We start from the raw sequence: 22,909 nt of genomic DNA, 5'->3' as shown, positions 1-22,909 counted from the left end.
GGTACTACTGAGGGTCAGTACTCATATTTGCATTTATCATATACACAAATTAATCGAAGCAGCATTATGCGAAGCAAGCAGCATACATGGAAAATTTACATTTACTTTTTCTACCTGTTTAACTTGGTAGATAATGCGATCTCTGAAATATATTTATTGTTGAGTGCTACTGAGGGTCAGTACACTACTGAGGGTCAGTACTACCATTAGAAATCAGTTGAGGTTATTTTTGTAATTTCTCATTAACAGAACAATTCAAAAAATTGGTAGGACAATGGCCGCACGGGATATGGGCCTTGCACATGGGTCATGAACAGTACCGCAAGGGAAATATAAAAAAAAGGCCTGTTAATGGTAAATATTGGATAAAAAGTGTAGTTAGTGGTAATTTGTTATTAAAACTATTGTCCAAAAAAAGTAAAAATTCAAATTTTGTTACTCTTTTTTTAAAAGCTAAAAAGAAAAGAGAAAAATAATCAAAGGAAACCATAGATTATATGTCTAAAATTAATCTAGCATTTGGTATATCCAGTGACATCCGACATCTAGATTCAAAATTTCAAATTATCATCAAACGAAAATGTGTAACTGATACAAACCGAATAAAACACAGTAAAATAAAAAAATAAAAATTATAATAACATCAATAATAACAACATTAGGTCGGTAGGGATTGGGTATCAACAACATAATGAAGCAAGGCATCCGTGGCATTTGTAGAAAGCTGCCCTGGATCCCCCAAAATACTTGCATCGTCAAATTCCCAGTCTGTCAAGTAACTAGGCTTTGAAGTTACTGTCATTACTTCAATATCTCCTGAAAGCATTCCCACCACACGCGACATCGGTGGTCGCTGCATTGGTGATGTTTGAGTGCACAAAAGTCCTATCTTGGTTATTCGTCTTGCCTCTTCCTCATTGAATTCTGATAACCTAGAGTCCACTAGTTCAACTTCCCGTTTGTTTTCATGCAAGTGCCAAGCCTAAGAAGCAAGAACATATGAAACTACGCGGTAGATAACAAGAAGCCATATACATTATGATGAACCTATGTTTTAGAGGCAGAATCACTAAACAATGGACATATCAAGAGTAAAACTGAAAATTTCTAGCGGTACATAAATAAAATTTTTACCCATTCGAGAAGATAAATCATCTCGCCTTCCAAGCTCCGATCAGAATTTGGCCTACCACTGACAATTTCTAGAGCAAGAACACCAAAGGCAAACACATCAGTCTTCTGTGTCAGGTGTCCGCGCATGGCATATTCCGGTGCAAGATACCCACTGCATTATAATTGACAATAATAACGTCGAGTACTTGTCACTGGCAGAAGATATTTGTACCACAAAAAGGAAATGCTAAACCATTAATATTTAAAAAGAGAAATAGTCAAAATGACAAATTAAAGATCTGACATACATTGTTCCCGCAACACGAGTACTGATGTGGGTCTTTTTATCATCATAAAGCTTGGCCAAACCGAAATCTGATATTTTGGGGATGAGATTAGAGTCGAGCAGAATATTACTGGCCTTCACATCTCTGTGTACAATCCGAACCCTTGATTCCTCATGGAGATAAGTCAAACCTTTAGCCACGCCCGAGCATATATCAAATCTTGATGACCAATCAAGATTCAAACTTCTTTTTCCTGCTTTCATATATATGTAAAATTAATATAAATCATTAGTTCAAATATTTGAAGTACCCAAGGCAGTAATAAATCAATTGACAATGTGTTTCTCATGATACCAAATAATGCATGATCAAGACTCTTGTTTTCCAGATACTCATAGACAAGGAGCCGTTTAACTCCCTCAGTGCAGAATCCATGCAAATTCACTAGGTTATTGTGTCGCACGGCAGATATGGTGGCAATTTCAGCTACAAACTCATTTTTTCCTTGCTGGGATGCTGCAGACAATTGCTTCACGGCAATTACTCTTCCATCATTAAGAGTACCCTATTAACAAAGAATCAGAATAATAGTTTAATCTATAAAATTGATATACTCGTTACCAGATATACGATTAGTAAAAATGGGACTCTGGCAACTAATGACTTTGGCGGGTTGGACAGGCATGCAGATCAGCAGATCCATATATAAAGTTTACTCTTTTTCAACACTAAACTAAAATCAATTCGATCTATATTAAAACTATACAATTGGACACTAGCTTCCACACTAGCTTTGTGCTTAATGCATAAATGCTAATGATCTAGATAGAGATATATCAATTCAATTTATATATATACAGCAATCACAAGAGGTTCATGTGCTTTATGTTGATCAACACTTGTATCAAGTAGGAAACATACCGGCATTGACATGAGCATTTACAGCCACACACTATGTCATTCATTAGGTCAACAACTTAGATTAACAACTTACTTTATAGACAGGTCCAAATCCTCCCTCTCCAATCTTATTCACTGGACTAAAGTCATCTGTAGCTGTCTTTAGCTCTGAAAAACTGAAAGTGAGTGGTCCAATATCTATTCCCAACAGATCTGCAAATTCAAATAACAAGCTATTATACATGCCTGTCTCGCAATCAGTTTGTTTTCTGGCTTAATAGGTGTCGAGTAGCATCTGTTTAAATAATTTGTAGGCTTTCTTGCAAGTACATAGAAAAGTGATTTACTTGCTAATACACATGCACTCAAAAAAAGAGCTAGCTTGCCAAAATAAACTAAGTTAATTAATTTAACTACCATCTACTGCAAAGATACAATGAAACTTTATGTTGGCAAATAATAATACTAGAAAATATCTACACACCTTTTCAGAAGTCAAATTTTGTTGAAAAAATAAAAGTAACAGTTTACCTTCATTTTTACTGGTGTTAATCCTTTTACTTCTTTGAACTATACAGAAAACCAACAACAATAGAATCAAAAGTACTCCACCACCGACAACAATCCCCACAATCAGCCCCGTCCTATTCTTCTTACTAGTTGAATGGTTCGGAACGATAGTAGGTAGGAAATCTGCAAGTATAAAAGCACTGCAGTCAACAAACAGCATGGAAGCACTTTGTAATAACATCCATCAATCAGAACCTAAATGTATATGCTTAGTTTGCAACTGAAATTTGCGTTTTATATTGTTATTACCTGGTGTAGCACTGATGGCTGAAATAACAGGTCCATAAGTACCAACCTCAGGTACGCAGCAAGTCCCCTTTCCAGCCCAAAAGAGATGAATTTCAAGGTAGTTCTGTGAAACCTGGGCCTTACATTCCTTCTGAACGGCTTGCAAAGATTTCCCACCTGCTTCCTTTCGTATATCAAAATCCTTCCAAACTCGAATTCCCTGAAAACAAAATAAATAGAGAAGCTATGAACAAAATCAACAAATAAGGGACTAGGATGATCAACTGTGCACAATATGAGAAATAAAAATTTAGAACCAGCACCTATATTCTATGCTCTGAAGCTATTAGGAATTATACCTCAATTCAAACTTTAAAGAGGCATCTTTACCAGACAAATGGTTTAATTAAGAATAATACGTAAAATATAAAAAGAAATCCTAGACATGATGCAGACCTGGATATATATATCAAATACACGTCTCCCAAGATTTTTTGGAGTATCTGGGATTTTTTGTTCTGCAAACTGAAGTTTGACTGTGTAGACACCATTCTGCAGCCCCAAGCCATAGTATCTAAGTGATGAAGCAGAGATCCTTGCAGTCCGGAATAGCTCAGGATCTGAAGTATTCGTGAATTGAGATGACGAGGAAACTGTATACTCAGGAATGTGTCCCGTGATATATCCATCTGTTTGAATGAATGATTAGCATGAACAAAAATCTAATTGAAAATGTTCTTGTACAGTTTAATTTATCCACCTAATACAATAACTTACCTTCTGTAAATTCTGAAGATAATTAAATTCATTTTTTCTATTGAAGTTAGACCAGTGATGTAAGTAATCATCTCAGAATATCCAAACCTTGTTATGGAAAAGAATAAAAGTGAGAATCTTACCCTGATACTCTGTTTTAATACCAACATTGCTAACTCCCCATCTGCTTGTGCCAGTCACAAAATATGTAGCTGGACCAAGGATCTCATTTTCCTGATCATACACAATCCCATTGGAAGACGTGAACTGAGGACCACCACATTTAATCCCAATGTCAGGATCTGCAGAAAGATACAAAAGAGGAACTGTATCACAAATTGTTCAGAAATAGTTCATGAAGTTAATATCCAATGAGGGTTGGACTGTACACATACGGATTCCAGGGTTAACATTGCAAGGAAAGTTCCTTTGGAGGCATTCCAACCCTGAAGGCAAAGATCTGAAATAAAATAAATAAGTAAATAAAGTTACATGGAAAAGAAAAATTGAATAAGCACAAACACTTAAATGGGGCATATGACAATTATTTATTGGATAATAATTCCTGAAATTAAACATTTGCCTCGATCTTAATCCTCAAATAGGACTAAGAACTTCAACAACCCTCACTACATATCATATTGCAAGTGAGAAATCTGCAAATTGCAAGTGAGAGACCTCCACTCTCTCCTTTTTACCACTGACTGCGTATCTCTGCTCTCTCAATGAATCAACTACCAATGTGAATAAAAATTAGATGGTGTATTTCATCCCTTTTGTAGCTGTACGCAGGTTTAACACAGCCTCTTATCCACTTCACCCAAACAGATCGAACAGTCCAAAAATCCAAATCCATACTGTCATATGATTTATAGATTCGACATTCTCATATTGACTTGAGGTATATTTGGTAAATCGATATGATTATCATGCAATTAGACCAGTGATTGACACTGGGATCATGAGTCATGACTGAACCGACTAAAGAATCAACTCAGGCCCGATCCAAGCCAGTAAGACGATCTCTCAGGTGCAGCCTCAGACAGAGGTGAACAGTAGTAGCCTCATTTACCATACCCAAGAGACAAGCAATGACAAAACACATTTAAGTGGCATGCAACTCTCACATGCATTATTGAAGTGTTCAAAACGTAAAAATTGAGCTCAGATGCAAAGAACCACCTGCTGTTTGAATTTTCTGTGCTGAAGTTGTTGGCAACTAAATTACTGCAAAATACACCCAACAAATTTTAATTGTTAATCAAATTTATCATATAACATATAATGCAAACCCCTCCTGCCAAAAAAAAAAAATTATTGTTGGAGAACATGTCACTAACGAACTACAAATATCTAATATAGGAAGAGAAAGCAAAGTTATTAACTAGAAATCTTTCAACTAAAAGAAAAAGGACATTGCACAGCAAACAGATATATAAAAGCTAAGTATATTGTGGAATGTCAAGACATACAGCTGTAAGTCTTCGTTCACCCAAGAAGGAAAGCTCGACCCTACTAGATTATTGTAAGACAGATCTCTGCATTGACAGAGACAGACATTAAATACATAGCTCCTACCACAATCTGACAATACAATCATCTGTATCAGATATATGAATTCATACATAAACTGTGATATTTGTTTTTTCACCATTCCAATCTGAATCTAAAGCCCCAGTCTCTCTATATTGAGGAGAAATGTGTTGAATGACCAAGAATGACAGGCATACTTGAAGCCACAACAAGCTCAAAACAATATAAGATTACTACTATAAATAAGCGCAAGAGATTTACTGAATGTTTTAGGCTTTTAGCTGTAAGCCTGGAACTCATCATTACTCTTACTATTTCTTTCATCAAAATATCATCAAGTAGCCCAACTATGATTATTCTAGTGGTGAGAAATATCTACTTACTCCTAAATTTAGCTTAACAGATATGAACCTGTACCTTTGTAAAGTTATTTTTGTAGTTGTAAGCATTTAGTATCTAAAGTTAACTAGAAAAACAAAAGTGTGATATTCAAAATACTTCAAGTTATTGTAAAAGCAGATACTGTACAATTCAGATAAACCAAGAGCAGGTACAGCCTGTTCATCAGCACAGAGATGGAAATATAAAAACATATTTATCAGCAAACTCCCGTGTGGATTACAGTGATGCTGAAAAGTAATATTGATCTACTTACACATTGACAAGAGACGAGCTTTTATTTTCAGGAAGGTTACCACTCAACTTGTTGTTTCCAAGAAACCTAAATATAATGACAGAAAAACACGCCTCAGTACTTGAAGCGTAAGCTAGGGAGGAATTCAAAGCAATTAAGAGGGAATGCCATATTACAGGGCTTTGAGCGAACGCAAATTAAACAGGGAAGGTGGTATTACTCCTGCTAAATTGTTGAAGCTTAAATCCCTGAAAGGGAAAAGAATACTGATTATGTTACATATGCTTCAAGGACAAAACCAGCTAGTAATAAGAGTGCTTTATTAAAAATAAAATAAAAATCACTTATTATCAATTAATCAATTTAATCTTGTACACATTATTGAATTATATTAGATAAAAAGATGATAAGGTTGCAAAAGAAAGACCAATAAAAGGTTCCAGGTTCGGTACATGAGTTTGCTCAAGATGTATGATCATCATCACCAACGAAAACTTACAGGTGATACAAACTTTGCAACTCTCCAATATTAGAAGGAATTGAATCAGAAATATTGTTATTTCGCAGCACTCTGTAGGATATGAAACCAAAATGTCATATTTCTCAACACTCTCCAGATGTTGTCATAGATTCAGATGAAATGTAAATGAGAAGGATTGTCCTTACAGGACTTTTAGAGATCTTGACTTCATATCCTTAATAAATCCAAGAGAAGAGTTCCCACTGGCAGTAGATATTATATCACTAATTCTCCTATTACCATTTACCATATCAAATATAAGATGGCCAGCTCTATGTATGAATATGTCTACAAGAATAAAAAGTGACGAGTTGATATAGATACTCACAGCTCCTCAAGAGAAGTCAGATTGGACAGTGTAGCTGGTATAGGACCTTCAAAAGAGTTCCCTTGAAATACCCTATTGAAAAATTTAGCTAATTATTAAAGGAATTCTTTTGTCAAAAGTCATGGATCTTGTTAAGCCTAATCCTATTATTGTTTAACAGTAACAGAACAGAAATAGAGAGAGTGAGAGAGTATTTCAGTAGAGTATCTCACAAGGAAGTAAGCTTTGACCAATATCCTACGAAGTCAGGTATCCTGCCAGAGAGTTCTGTGTCTGACACCCGGCTGCACAAACAAATGTAATCCTCTAATTAATAGATATAACAGTAATAATCCTTCCACTTAATAAATGTTTTTTTTTTTTTCCTTTCACTTCTGTAAAGGAAACATATATGTAAAGCTCTTACAATATGGTCAAGTTTCGTAGATTAGCAAACGTCGGTGGAATCTCACCGCTAACTCCAGAACTATCCAAGTAACTGGCAAAGTAGACCATAATGAATTATCATACATGTATTCCTATGAAAGGAAAGAAAAACAAATGAACCTTACATCTGTTGTAAATTTAATAAATTCCCTAGCTCATGTGGTAGACCACCGGAAAAGTTCATAGTCCCAATAGCCCTATAGAATTGGCAAGTAATCAGTTATAAGTTTATTGTTAGTTAGATGTTTAGATAACCAAAATAAGTATATATATATATATATATATATATATATATATATATATATATATATTTTATCCAGAGCAGAGCTCCGCTCTAAAATTAACAAGTGAAGTTCGAGTTTTCGGTCACTTTTCGGTCGTATATCCACATCTCGACCATTCAGTTTTTAGGTACTACTGTATAGATCATCTCTGCAAATTTTCAGTCAAATTGATGATCGTTAAGGTATCTAACTCGCTTAAACCAATGGACGGACTTAATCTGTCAACCTGAACCGTATTAGCTTTTAAGCAGTTATCAATGCCTTAACGATCATCAATTTGGCTGAAAATTTGCAGAGATGATCTATACACTAGTACCTAAAAACTGAACGGTCGAGATGTAGATATGCGACCGAAAAGTGACCCAAAACTCGTACTTCACACGTTAATTTCAAAGCGGAGCTCCGCTCTGGATAGGATCTGTATATATATATATATATATATATATATATATATATATAGAGAGAGAGAGAGAGAGAGAGAGAGAGAGAGAGAGAGAGAAGTTTTAAATACACACCTCTAATTACTTAATACACACTCCATACTTAATACATCACCCATTTAATTTCTCATTCTAATATTCTACTAAATACACAACCCAAAGTACCTAAAATATCATTAATCTAAAAAAATCATGATATATCCTATTATTTGACTATATTAAGGCTACTATTTAATATGATTAGTATATTCTAGTATATTGATGTTTTTAAATGACCATATTGATTACTTGTGTTACTTATTCAGAAATCCATAAAGATTTATTATCCTTTAAATAGATGCATATAAATAGGTTTTATATTATTTGAGTTCTCATCCACAAAACACCATGTTGATCAAGGATAAAATTATGTGTTGAACTTTTAACCAAAACTATATCACTAGTTTCTCTCCAATGGTGGAACTACAAAGTTGTCATTAGAGGGGCCAAACAAATTAATAATTACAAAGTTTTTTCACCCGTGATGTTTTATATTAGAAAATAAATGGATTAATCATATCTCTTAGAAAAAAGAAAGAAAAGGAAATTAACTAAAAAATGGGAGTAAAACGATCCGTTTTAAAAACATTTAATACCATTGATTTTGCAATTCTAAATATTTTGGCTTCTAACCTCATTTAATTACAATTTATTTAAGAAAAAATTAAATTAGATAGTTTCTAACTTTATTCTTGTACTAAATTAGGAGGCCATGTATAAAAATTTGTTGTGTTTATCTAACTATTTATACATAAATTATTCTATATAAGGAAAATATGACTATTTCTTTCTTTCTTTCTAATGCATAGATGTCTGTTTTGGTCATTCAACCTACCTACAAAATCTAATTTTAAATATAAAATAATAGGGATGTGTATTAAGTGATTAGGGGTGTGTAGGGTTTTGTCCATTTACACCATTTTTAGAGATTTTTTTCCCACTTACCCCATTAAGTTTTTTTAATTCTCTCTTACCCAAAACACTCTAAGGAGGTTTTCCCTAATACCCCATTAAGATTTTTTTTTTGTTTTTTAAATTTTTTTAATACCATTTTACCCTTACCCCTTTGTTACTTAGAGAGAGAGAGAGAAAATGGAAGAGAGAGAAACCATGGGAGACTTCGCCGGAGCCCGGTCACCGGCCGCCGGAATCCGGTGACCGGCCACTGGATTTCGGTCAACTTTCGCCGGATTCCGGTCAACGGTCGCCAGATTCCGGTCAACGGTCGCCAGATTCCGGTCAACTTTCACCGGATTCCGATCACCGGCTACCGGCCACCTGAATTTGCTGAAAATCTCACCGGAAATTTTTTTTGCCCCTAATAGACATCTATTGCCCCCTAATAGAGGGGCAATAGAGGTCTATTGCCCCCCCCAATAGACGTTTATTGCCTCAATAGTCTATTACCCCCCAATAGACGTCTATCAGCCATGTATTGCCCCCCAATAGACATCTATTGCCCCCCAATAAACGTCTATTGCCCCCCAATAGAACTTTCGGTAACCGGAATGGGAACTAATCTTCCTAAAATTAGACAAATAAAACTTTGATTCAAGAAAAAAACGAAGAGATTATAGAAATGTAAAAACGTCTATTGCACTCCAATAGACGCGTATTGCCCTCCAATAGACGTTTAAAACTTTATTTTCTTTCCTCCTGTTCCGTTACTTAAAAAAAAAAAAAAAACTGATATGGGCACCCAGAAAATGCTCTGGGCACCCCCACACATCTTCTTCTCCCCCCCCCCCCTTCGCCGGTTGCAACCCTGGGACTGGAACCCTAAGTGCTTCGCCGTCTTCAGGCGAGGCTTTGCATCGGATTGCCAGAACCCCTAGCTTCGAGCATGGCCAGCAGTTCAAGTTTTCGAGCCTCGCCGGAATCGAACTGGGCTCGGAGTAGCACCGCCAGCAATTCACGTTCTCGAGCCTCGAAGTTGATTGAATCGAAGAGGCTCTGAGTTGATTGAATCGAACAGGGCTCGGAGTTGATTGAGTTGAACGGGGCGTCCATTCCGGCGAAATTGGACGAATCAGAGTCGTCTTGCTGCTTCGTGGTTTGAGTCGATTCTTCCCGGCGAGGGAGTGACGGCGTCAGAGACCGTGGCGATGTGGTCGGTGAATACGGGCGTCATACCAGGTAGAGAGAGAAGGAAGGGAGAGAAGAGAGAAAGAGGAAGTCACCGGCAGAGAGCGAGGGAGGAGAGAGAGAAGAGATAGCCGGCATAGAGAGTGGGAGAGGAGAGAGAGATGGCAGTATGTAATTTTTAAATTTCTGGAGCCCAAAATCGTCATTTAACTGTTAAATTGGGTTAGTGGGAATAAAATTCTCTTGGTGGTGTAAGTGGGCTAATTTTAGCCTATTTTGGTGCTATGGGTCAAGATCCCTATTTAAAATTGCTCATATATATATATATGACAATTTCTCAAATTAAACAATGCCTGAACTAGGGAATTACTGAATTGGCGTTATGATCAAAGGACATGCATTTCTTAATTTATTATCCATTTAATGTTGAAATAAAAAAGTCCATCTGAAAAAATCTGCCAAAATTAGAAGAAGCAGAAGCATGATGTTTTTGCTTACAAACGAGAATCCAGCTGATCACACATTAAAATGAATACAAAGTTGTAGTGTTAAATTTTACGAAGGTCAAGTAACAATCCACGTAGTCAATGATCTAAATTGAGAAAAGTTAACATGGCAAACGTCATACTGTGTGAGGCTCCTAAATGAGAAAACTTACAAGAATGTCAAATTAGAGAGATTTCCGAGTTCCTTTGGTAGCTGGCCTGACAACATGTTATGGCCTAAGCTCCTAGCAATTAGAATTCATATATTAATCATGGAGCGCGCGACAATTCAAAATTAATACAAAAAATTCCATATAGAAAATGTGGTTTGTTTCAATAAAAATCAGATGGCTTACAAATATTGCAAGCTGCTCAGATTTCCAATTGATGCAGAGAGAGGTCCTGTCAAGTGATTGTGACCTAAATCGCTACAAATAGATCAAAGTAATTGGTCAGTGAGTACCTAGCTAATTAATCTTTGAGTCCAACATATACATACATGTGTGTGTGTGTGTGTGTATATGTGTGTGTGTGTGTGTGTGTGTACAACAGCCATACAGATGAGTGAGAAACTTCAGAGTCCATAGCTGTTCCGGAATTACGCCAACAACCTCCAATGTAGAAACTTTCCTGCAAATGCATGGTGTGATGAACCGAAATTGCGTGGGAGTGACGTAATTCAAGTGCAAAACGAGACAGTAATCTTACAGTTGGGTAATGTGGCAAGCGGAGTTTGAACAGTTGCATTTGGCCAAAGGGTTGTAAGCTTCGTTGCCGAAGTCGATGGAGTCGTCAATGGCCGCTCCACTGCATGGATCTCTGGTTTTGTTCCATTTGGCCTCAATCTGCCATTGCTGGAAGATTGAACTCAGAGCTCGCGCTGCACCACCAAACACAGGGAACTAATCCATCTTTACAGAAACCAAAAGGTTCAACATTGATAGAGAAACTGCCGCATCCTCGACAGAGGTAAATACTCATTTGAATTCTACAAAGACTTTCACCGCTGAAATTTCCGATCACCGGATTTCGATCAGCACAAAATGTTTGACTTAAAAAAGTGCCCTCGCAAAATTAAACCGCGTTGGCTAAGGTCCTAAATTGTCAATTTACTCTATTCTATAATGAGAAACACAATTATTGAGTAAAAATAAGAGGTAAATTATATATAAGTGCATATTTGAATGTTTTTTTAACTACAAGGTCACTAACTATTTTTTTCCCTCACAAGGCCACTAGATTAAAAAAATGTGTTAACTTTTGGATATTAACATATTTACATAAATGTCACTAGAGTAAAAAGTCAACAATCATCATCTCTCCTCTCCGGCGAGGTCTCAGGCCAACTTCCGGCGAACTTCAGCGACCACAAAAACTACTGTCACTAACACCAAAAGCTACTCTGGTGAGATTTCCGACAGCCTCCGGTGATGTCACAAAAGCTAATGTCACCAGCAACAAAAACTACTGTCACTAGCAAAAAAGCTACTCTGGTAAAATTTCCGGCAACCTCCGGCAATGTTACAAAAGCTACTGTCACCAGCAACAAAAGCTACACTAGTAGATTTCCGGTGACTTCCGGCGAGGTCACAAAAGCTACTCTGATGATATTTTCGGCGACCTTCTGTGAGGTCACAAAAGCTACTGTGACCAGCAACAAAAACTACTGTCACCACCACTAAAAGCTACTCCCACCAAACATTACTGTCACCAGCAACAAAAGCTACTCTGATGAGATTTCGGTAAAGTTACAAAAGCTACTGTCACCAGCAACAAAAGTTACTGGAACTAGCAACAAAAACTAATCTCACCAACACTAAAAGCTACTCTCTCCCACCAACACTAAGCTACTGTTGCCAACAACAAAAACTACCGTTACCAACACCAAAAACTGCTTAACCATTACCAAAAACTACTCGCAGCGACACTAAAAGCTACTACTATGCAAAACAAAATCTATTCGCAGAGATTGAGAAAACTTTTACCATAGCCTAACAAAACTACTATCACCGACTGAGAAAGCTATTACCAACCAACACAAAAGCCAAAATGAAAAATCAAAACAACTATAAATATACAATGTCGAAGCCTTGCACTGCTCAAATTTGAATGTATTGCACATATGATAATCCATCAACATAACTTGTATCCATGAGCATCATTCACTAGAGTAAGCCGTAAAATCCATAGGAATTACCAAAAGCTACACTAGAGCATCGTTCTCTCAACATCATCTAACCCATCTGCCATGATTCGAATCATCCTCTTGAATAGCAAAGTGCATGCAATTCGAAAGCCCAATCCAAACCCTCACCTCGTAGACGAAATTGAATGCCAGATCGGACCGCGACGACGACAAATCATCCCAAAAACACCGATACGAAGCAAGCTGGAAGCAAGCCGAGCAAATGAACTACCTCTCCCTCGCTTCGCGCCTCGACGCCGTCAAAGATAAAGGTGTAAGAAGTTACTCGGCAATAGGCTTTCTACTCACGACGGTTGCAGACTTGAGACTTTTCATGGTGGATCTTGCTTATCAGATCATACCATTGGCCGCGCATTAATCCACCGAGGTTGTAAAACTGCTCGTCGACCAAGTTGACACGAAGGTCACAACAGTGATGTCGAGGACGGGAGTCGCGTGGCAGAGCTGATTCGAAAGCATCGGATGCTTTAGATCTCAGCCGCTTGCCGCTGCCGCCACCATTCTCCTATTCAAACGCCTTCTAAACATTGAGACTACGAAATATTGGAGTACGGCTCGAGGAGAGCGACTCGGCTTTGATTATGAGCTCCTGGCCACCAGGCTCGATGATCAGACTTCATCTTCTTGTGCGGCCGCCATTCATTTTCGTCATAGAGATGATCGTAGCTTTGCAGCCATTTTAGCTGCGGTTAACGTCATCGAAGTTCTTCAGACCAAAACGGCTCCATCGGACAGAGGAGGTCGATTCCTATTGAGACTAATTTCGACTATATTTTTAGTGCATTTCTCTCTGTATTTTGCTTAGTTATTTCCTTAACATTATCATTTCTAACTTCTTTTGTGTTTTTAGGTAGTTTTGAGTCTGGAAATGGAAGGCAAGGAGTAAAGAGCGTAGAAATGAGAAGAAATAGAGAAATGAAGTTCTCCCAGTTCTACCAGGAAAATGGTTCCCAATTGAAGTAAGAATCTTAACTCAACTACGAAAGAGCTCGGAAAAATAATGTTTGGAAATGAAGAAATGACAGAGTCCCAGTTGGACTAGGAAACCTGATCACACTAGGAGTCTTGATGTTGCTAGGAGACCTGGTGAGACTAGGAGATGCTGTGTCTTGAAGATGACTCAAGATTGTTCAAGAATGTTCTAGAAGAAGCAATATTGCGTTACATTTGAAGATGGGTTTCGAATTGGTTCATTTTAAGAAACCTGGCCCGAAGATTGAAGCATGTGACTTGCACGTGAGTCTCTAGAATCATCTATGATGTCTTGAGGAGTCCATGGCCCATTTATATTGCTTTTCGCCGTGAGAAATAAAGGAAAATACCAAGGAATTTCGGCAAAGACCAATTTGGGATAGTTTTGGATTTCTATGGAATTTTGGAGAAGAAAATAAAGGAATAAATATTGAATTTGGATTCCTGATTCCATTCTACATACAAGGAGGCCGAAACATGGCCTAGGTACATGGAAGATTTCGGCAATGATAAAAGTGACTTGTTCTCCAATTCTCAAGGAATATTTTCATTGGCCGGATGATGTCACAAGTAGATTTCAACCTTGATACCCTAGCCCTTGCCGTTCACTATATATAGGGAGTTTGTGAAGCCATTCTACACACCACAAAATTCAGAATCAAAAGCCACAAACACTTCCCCTTCTCTTCCAAGTGTCGGCAACATCATCAAGTTCCAAAGTTCAAGGCCATGAGCATCCATCCTCTCCATTCAAGCATCCTCTCCATTCAAGCATCCTTGCCGTGATCCTCATCCATTCCACCACCTTTTGAAACTTCTTGTATCCTTGAAGATCAAAAAGTGTGACCATGAACACCCTCATTTGTTTTCGGTTTTGGCACTTCGTAAAACTATTTCGGGTTTTTATAAAATTGCGATTTGATTTTCTTAATTGGTTTTATGATTTGCGATTTTTTGTGATGATGAGTGTTGATTTTAGATATGTAATTTTCGAATACTATGAAGCATGTTTTAGGTTTTAGGTTTTTAAATTGAAAATTGTGATTTCATATATGTTGAGCATGATTGTTAATTTCGAACTTCAATCCCATCTTTTATATGTTAATTGATCTTTGGATGCATACTTAGGTTGATGAACATGTAATTGAATCCATATTAAGGTGCTAGCGTTCTAGGCTTTAATAATTTAAGTGGAAAACCTAAAATTACTCTAAATTAACAATGAGTCTTGCATGCTTGATTAGCGTTATAACTTGTGTTCTTGGCTTAAATTGATCAAACTTCCATTATGTTTAATGCGTTAAAAGTGTTTTTGTTAGTGATTAGCTACCACTAGTAATTGCATGCTTAATAGGGTTAACTATGGTGCGTTTATCTAGTTAATTTAATTAAGGGAAATAAAAAGAACTTTGTATGCGTTCATCTTTATTCTTGATTGATTCTATGCTATAACTTATTTTGATTCGTGATTTTATGTTTGAAACTTTTCCAACGTGTTAATAGTAGTTAATTCTATCTAATTTTGTTCCATTCATTAATTCTACTTGATTATGTGTTTTGATGTGTTAACACATGTATATATTTAATTAGTTGTTAAATTAGAAAATAAATCATGAATCCCCTTTACTTGTATTTTCGTGAATAATGTAAATATGTGTATATACTATAGTTTTGTTTTGTCTAACGTTTTATTTTTCAGGAATTAATAAGTCTCTATCCCCGGTTAAGAACGATACTCTACTTACTCTTACTACATTGATATGGTTTTAAATTAAGCAATAACTTTGTGCAGGTCAATTCCGTGTCTAGGTTTTGGAATTGAACTCTGTGTGTGTGTGTGTGTGTGTGAGAGAGAGAGAGAGAGAGAGAGAGAGAGAGAGAGAGAGAGAGAGAGAGAGAGGTTGATCTGTATCAGGGAGGGAAAAATTTGAGTTCTCAAGTGGCCTTACGATGACAAAAAATGTTAAGTGGCCTTATGGATAATTAAAGTGTCAAAATGACACTTATGAGTAATTTTCTATAAAAATAAATAAATCTGACAGTGATTGAAGGGTCTAAATTATTCATAATAAATTACTCATTTTAGAATATTAACAAGAAAAATTCAAGTTACCAAGTGTGTAATAGTAGTTAAACAAACCAAAATCAACACCCTCAATTCTTTTTCGTCTAGTATAAAAGAATGCATGAGTTTCGAGATACCTATTTACGATCGGCTACGATAAGGACACGGATCCTTTCCTGAGCATTTTTTCTTATAAGCTTCCTAAGCTTTTCTCTAGATTTCGACACGTGGATTAAATGAATCTAATGGTCTACAATTTTTTGTTTATCTTTTTTTTTTTTTTTTTTCTGTCCCTGTTTCTTCCCTTCATTCACACGACTGCCGAAGTCTCTCTCTCTCTCTCTATAGAGAGAAACCCATCTTAGATTCAACTCAAACCCATCTCAGCCATGGTCTCGTAATCCATTTTCATCCACTTAGCTGCTTTGTCTCTGCTCTTAATTTTCATCTAAAGACTTTAGGGTTGAGGATTCCCTAGTTTCAACTTTCAAGTCAAGATCCCTAAAGCAGGTTTGCTAGATTTTTGGGTATAATATATAAAAAGATGAAAACTGAAAATGGCCGAGTGATTTTGAGTTCTTTGATTAATTAACCCCTAAACCCTATGCTATTCTGTATTTGCAAACACACAATTTATACAGTTCTTTGCCATTGTTCAAATACCATACTTGAGAGTTAACAAACAGTGGCTAGTAATGGGTTAAATCAATCCTCAGAGCCTCAGCTGCAGACTCAGAGTCCTCATTTTCTTTCACTAAGTTTGGTAAAGATCCAAACTTTGAGTCCAATATTCCTCTGTATGGAGATACCAAGATTGTTAATGGTGTGAGTGAAGAACAGAAGGAAAAGAATTTTGCGTCATGGGTTGTTTGATGTTCCACCAAAAAGTTTGATCTCCTAAGTTGGTTTAAGCTTTAAGTTGTACCAACATGAGTAATCATCCATCAACCTGCCAATTTTTTCACTCGATTTCAGAGAGAGGGTAAAGAATTCGAAGCTGTATCTGACATTGAACACCACCAAGCTCTCAAGAAACCCAGAATCTCTAAGGTTGGGTCAGACTATATGATCCCGAGAGGAGATATAAGTGGTTGCATTACAAGACCCGATTGTGCAAAAACTTCAAATGGGGTCGTAGACCATTAGATCAGGTAAGGGAAGGAAATCTGGCAAGGAAGAACAGAAAGTTCAGGACGAGAGAGGGAAGGAAAAGCAGGTTGTGATGGAAAAGATAAGGGAAATAAATGGAGGAATCGTAGACCATTAGATCTAAAAATTGACACATGTCGTCATTTGGTATAAAGCTTAGGAAGCTCAGGTGCTTAGCTTGGTCAGGAGAGGATCCTCTCCCTACTACGATATAATAACGCATGCTGCGTTTTAGTTTAAGTTTTTTTTTTAGAGAAACTTTAAAGCATATTTGATCCACTATAATTTAAGAAAAACATATCATATTTTGATCATGGAGCCTAACTAGACACAATAACCCATCCGAACGCGGTCTACTTGATGAAGCTGATAGAGTCAAGCAGCCAGTAGAGTCAAGCAGCCAGTTACGATGACTCTTAAAGCAAATATCCCCACTCTTTCATGCCCAAATGATTACATGGACACCATGCATATTATAAATCATCATCACATATTCACATTATAGCTAGCTCTTACAATTAAGATAAAACAAAGCTAATAGTTATAAGCAAGATCACCTTCAGAAGGATATGTGGTGGCCTGAGCTTCTGCTATGTCAGCAAAACCAAAGATGAAGATGAAGCTGCAGCTGCCCCAAACTAGCACCCAAAGTTCTAGTGAAGTTCCTGACATGAATTCAAACTGAGAGAGAGAGAGAGAGAGAGAGTGATCAATCGATCAATTCAAACACCCTGTGTGAGAGACAGAGGTTGGCATGTTGGCTAGAGCCTGACCATATATATAGTGATCGTAGCCTAGCCGCCACCAATGCGAAATGACTCTTTTGCCCTCGGTGTTGTCTGAATTACCATTTCCCCTCAATATATAAGCAAAATCCCCTCAATATATAAGCAAAATCCCTAATTATTGGGTCTTCGGGAAGACTCTTTTCACTTTTCTAGCTATCATAATCGATATTTATTTCTTTTTAGTTTTGTATCTCTTGAAGAAACAAACGCATGCCCAATTCTCAAAGCTCTCTATCAAGAGTAAATCCATGGCCCGGTCAATGATGTTGGGCATATTTTTTTTCTTTTCTCTCTTTTGTTTTTTTTTTTGTTAGTGGATTCCTTAATTTATGAATCTCAGGATAATAATCTATGATTTAAGAGTTGAAATTTAAATGGGTATTGTTGCATTTACAGTATTGTGAAGGTTATCATATATATATATATATATATATATATACACACACACACAGATCTTTTTCAGAGCGGAACTCTGCTTTGAAATTAACGTGTGAAGTTCGAGTTTTGAGTCACTTTTCAGTCGCACATCCACATCTCGACCGTTCAGTTTTTAAGTACTAGTGTATAAATTATCTCTGCAAATTTTCAGCCAAAAAGATGATCGTTAAGGCATTGATAACTGCCTTAAAGCTAGTATGGTTCAGGTTGACAAATTCAATCTGTCTATTGGTTTAAGCGAGTTAGATACCTTAACGATCATTAATATATTCCATTAATTATTTATTATAAAATATATATATATATATAGATATATATATATATATATATATATATTCCATTAATATCAGAAAAATGATAGGTAAAGCTATGGTATGTTAACATTTCTCATACATCAACTATTTTTACCACTTTAAGGACTCATGTTACCACTTTGAGGACTAATATTACTATTTTGAGGACTCATATGGTAAACTAAGAAAATTTACCACTTTAAAGACTCATGTTACCACTTTGAGGACTAATATTACTATTTTGAGGACTCATGTGGTAACTAAGAAAATTTACCACTTTAAGGACTCATGTTACCACTTTGAGGACTAATATTACTATTTTGATGACTCATTTTACCACTTTTAAGGCAATTGTATGCATGTCATACGTTAACACATTGTAGAATTTTCCGAAAAACTGATCATGTTCAATTTGAGGACCAAAAGATGAGGCTATCAATTATACCACCGTTCCAAATTATTTGGAGCAAAAAAAAAAAAAAAAACCTCAAAGGCTTCTTCTTGGCCTAGCCTTTTAGGATCTGGAGCAAATACTATCTTTAAGCAGTCACAGCCTTATATTATTCTAACTGATGTCTTCAAAGATTGTTGGCAACTGGCAAGGCTTCATGTTTCTTTGTCTATTTGGATATTGGTTATTTTGTTTATGGTAAATGCCTATGGTCTAGGGAGGTCAGCAGTCAGTGCCCCACATTTAGGAAAGAAAATAGTTTGATTCACCATGATCCACCCATTTGGTTTTTAGTCAAAACCACAAATTGATCTCTTAATTCACAAGCATTGCTTGACAAATGTGACTGATATTGCTGACTCTAGGTTCTGGTTTCAGTGTTGTGTCTTTTTTTACTGGAAAATTTGATCCACAATTGTAATAGACAATGTTCAGCTCTAACATGCTTATAACAATGGGTAAAGCTATGGTATGTTAACATTTCTCATACATCAACTATTTTTACCCCTTTAAGGACTCATGTTACCACTTTGAGGACTAATATTACTATTTTGAGGACACATATGGTAAACTAAGAAAATTTGCCACTTTAAGGACTCATGTTACCACTTTGAGGACTAATATTACAATTTTGACGACTCATGTGGTAACTAAGAAAATTTACCACTTTAAGGACTCATGTTACTACTTTAAGGACTAATATTACTATTTTGAGGACTCATTTTACCACTTTTAAGGCAATTGTATGCATGTCATACGTTAACATATTGTAGAATTTTCCTATAACAATTGTTGACTCTAGGTTCTGGTTTTGGGATTGAAGGCAGACTTAGATAAGGAACATGGGTTGAATCTGGAGTTGCAGTCACGCTTTGACTACTCCTCGACAGGTAAAGACTTGAGCTATCATTTCATGGGTATGTAATTGTTTTGCATGAAAAATGAACACAAAAACTATCAAAGACAAGTGATTGATCTATTCTGGTAGGGAGATATGTATGAATTGAAGGAAAGATATGAACACAATTAGTATTGCAATCAAAGTATGGCATACATGCTTACACATAGATGTGTTTCTTTGATATAGATATATTCCTGGGACTGCAGAAGTAGGATTGATGTTGTGCATGAGGAAATTAAAACTACTACAAATACATTAGTATCAAAATAAAAATAAAAATAAAAATAAAAATAAAAATAAAAAGGAAAAGGAAAAGAAGATAAGAACAACAAAATTATATACCAGAATTGAAAATAGAATGTACTATATAGTGTCCCTTCATATACATTTTTCTGATGTCTTCTTTGGTTGTTGTTTATTATATTCGGTTGGTTAATGTCAATTTCTAGTGTAGCTAGCGTGGGTGCTTTTTCTAGTGTAGTTGGAACTACGTAACTCTAATATAGGACAATATTTTTTTTTAAGTAATATCCTTAAGCAAAAAATTTTGGTCGAAAGATGTTTTTCTCCGCACGTGATGTATAAAGTTGACGATGCAACTCACTGAAATCTCCTACCGACCAATCACCAACGTACAAGTCCTATTCATCCAGAAACAGAAAGAATAGTAAAAGTTCTTTTAAATATTTAAAGACATTTACTAATAATCTCCCAGACTTGGAATCAAATGACTATTAATTAAGTTGAGACTTTCATAAAATTTGACTTGGAATTAGATGTTTCGCATACTGTATTAGGCTGATAAATGCAATAGTAAATAGTACGTATGTAGGTAGTCAACTAGGCACAAGAACTAATAGTCTGGCTTTGAATATGATTCAATTATGAAAAGGTCTGCTGCTGTGGAATTGTCAAACATAAATGCTAGCTGGATCCATTAGTTGAATTATATATATATATATATATATATATATATATATATATATATATATATTCAGTTTCAGTACTTGAAAGCATTCAGAAAATGTAAGGGCACGTTTACTTACTTGGAATTGGAGGGAATGTTGGTAACTGGATATGAGTCTGACATTTCACACTTATGCATATTTGGTTGCGCAGTATATGTGTCTATTGCGTCCCCACAGCTCACCAAAATGGGTCCTCAGAGATGATTAGGTATTTATGTTGGATACTAATCTCCAACTATTATCCGCTATTTAGAACCCTTGACAGACGATCCCTTTACCGCTAGATTTGCGGATTGTCACTTTGTTGAGACCGTCTTCTCATCGTTAGGGGGAGATAGGAAAAATGATTTTCCAAGGGAACAACAGGAATTGTCGTGGTTTGTCCCCACTCTATCTCATATTGATCTCCGCACTTCACAATGTGAAAGTGAAGTGAAAAGAATAAACGATCTTCAAAACGTAGCAGATTTGATGCCTGATGCGTTTACTGATATCGTAAAAGTGACGAGATCACATATAGCAGCTGCAAATGTACCTGTAAAGTTAGAAGTCCCCAACAAGGGGCACGGCGCTGCAGATAGAGGTGCTGCAACTACACTTAGTGGAGGTGTGATTGAGGTTGTGGCTCCCCAAAGGAAGAAGGAGAGGCCACTTGGTTAGACTGACACTCACCCAAAGAAGAAGAGGGCGAGTAAGGCATAAACCGATCCATTAATCATCAATGTAGAGAATCCCCCTCATGAAATTGTCTCTTCTTATAGTCATGTCCATGAATCAATACTGGAGGATGCTCCGATGTTTGAAATGATTCAAGAGAACAAAGAAATCTCAATGGATTATGAGAATGCGTATGAGTTGATTGAAAGATCTTCCATACACATTGATGATGTATTTGCATACACTGCTGCTCAAGAAATCATAGAGCACGATGATATCGAACCACGCTCTATTGCAGTATGTCAACAAAGAGCAGATTGGTCTAAATGGAAAGAAGCAATCCAGGCAAAACTAGATTCAAAGAGACAGGTATTTGGTCTGGTAGTGCTAACCCCACCAAGTATAAAGCATGTAGGACATAAATTGGTGTTTATCAGAGAGCGTAATAAGAAGAATGAAGTCCTAAGGTAGTAAGGTATTTGCATACACTGTTTCTCAAGGTAGTAAGTCCTAAGGTGTTTGTCAGAGACCAAATACCTATCTCTTTGAATCTAGTTTTGCCTGGATTGCTTCTTTCCATTTAGGCCAATCTGCTCTTTGTTGACATTCTGCAACAGAGCATGGTTCTATATCATCGTGCTCTATGATTTCTTGAGAAACAGTGTATGCAAATACATCATCAATGTGTATGGAGGATCTTTCAATCAACTCATACGCACTCTCATAATCCATTGATATTTCTTTGTTCTCTGGAATCATTTCAAATATCAGAGCGTCCTTCAGTATTGATTCATAGACATAACTATAACCAGAGACAATCTCATGAGAGGGATTCTCTACATGGATGATTAATGGATCAGTTTGTGCCTTACTCGCCCACTTCTTCCTTAGGTGAGTGTCAATGGAACCAAGTGGCCTCCCCCTCTTCCTTTGGGGAGCCACGGCCTCAACCACACCTCCACTAAGTATGGTTGCAGCGTCGTGCCCCTTGTTGGGAACTTCTAACCTTGCAGGCACATTTACAGCTGGTATATGTGATCTTGTCACTTTTGTAATATCAGTAAACGCATCAGGCATCAAATCTGCTATGTTCGGAAGATCGATTATTCTTTTCACTTCACTTTCACATTGTGAAGTGCGGGGATCAAAATGAGACAGAGTGGGGTCAAACCACAACAATTCCTGTCGTTCCCTTGAAAAATTCTTTTTCCGATCTCCCCCTAACGACGGGAAAACTGTCTCATCAACGGCAAATCTAGTGGTAAAGAGATCGCCTGTCAAGGGTTCCAAATAGCGGTTAATGGTTGGGGATTCGTATCCAACATAAATACCTAATCGTCTCTGAGGATCCATTTTTGAGCGTTGTGGAGGCGCAATAGGCATATATACTGCG

General features: G+C 36.6%; 1 protein-coding gene across 7 annotated transcripts; it reads right to left on the bottom strand.

The window, feature by feature from the left end:
- Positions 1-546: 546 nt before the first annotated feature.
- LOC133724684 (probable LRR receptor-like serine/threonine-protein kinase At1g56140) lies at positions 547-17,756 on the bottom strand. 7 transcript variants are annotated; one of them, XM_062151472.1, is made up of 26 exons: positions 17,578-17,756; positions 11,337-11,508; positions 11,187-11,258; positions 10,985-11,056; positions 10,802-10,873; positions 7,421-7,492; positions 7,276-7,347; positions 7,082-7,153; positions 6,870-6,941; positions 6,688-6,774; positions 6,521-6,592; positions 6,198-6,269; positions 6,043-6,108; positions 5,327-5,392; positions 5,037-5,081; positions 4,250-4,314; positions 3,998-4,156; positions 3,555-3,787; positions 3,120-3,318; positions 2,832-2,993; positions 2,395-2,513; positions 1,890-1,965; positions 1,755-1,847; positions 1,422-1,656; positions 1,135-1,285; positions 547-982 (listed from the first exon to the last, which is right to left on the bottom strand). In XM_062151472.1, the coding sequence occupies exons 1-26, from the start codon at positions 17,690-17,692 to the stop codon at positions 659-661; spliced, it is 3,015 nt and encodes a 1,004-aa protein (XP_062007456.1). In that variant the 5' UTR covers positions 17,693-17,756; the 3' UTR covers positions 547-658. The 7 variants fall into 7 exon arrangements, 6 of the variants coding, with proteins under 6 accessions (XP_062007456.1, XP_062007457.1, XP_062007454.1 ...); XM_062151473.1 differs by having other exon boundaries at positions 1,422-1,653; XM_062151470.1 differs by having other exon boundaries at positions 1,755-1,965.
- Between the last annotated feature and the right edge of the window lie 5,153 nt (positions 17,757-22,909).

Source organism: Rosa rugosa, chromosome 1 (genome assembly GCF_958449725.1).
Source record: "Rosa rugosa chromosome 1, drRosRugo1.1, whole genome shotgun sequence".
Lineage (NCBI taxonomy): Eukaryota > Viridiplantae > Streptophyta > Magnoliopsida > Rosales > Rosaceae > Rosa > Rosa rugosa.
This window is presented reverse-complemented; position numbering and strand designations above follow the sequence as displayed.

Excerpts from the sequence above, each read along its gene's own strand:
- LOC133724684 (XM_062151470.1), bottom strand. The coding sequence starts at position 17,692 with ATGTCAGGAACTTCACTAGAACTTTGGGTGCTAGTTTGGGGCAGCTGC. Across the intron at positions 10,874-10,984 it reads CTGAGCAGCTTGCAATATTT|GAGCTTAGGCCATAACATGT; the intron begins GTAAGCCATCTG and ends TCTAATTGCTAG. Across the intron at positions 6,775-6,869 it reads CTGACTTCTCTTGAGGAGCT|GAGAATTAGTGATATAATAT; the intron begins GTGAGTATCTAT and ends AAATGGTAATAG.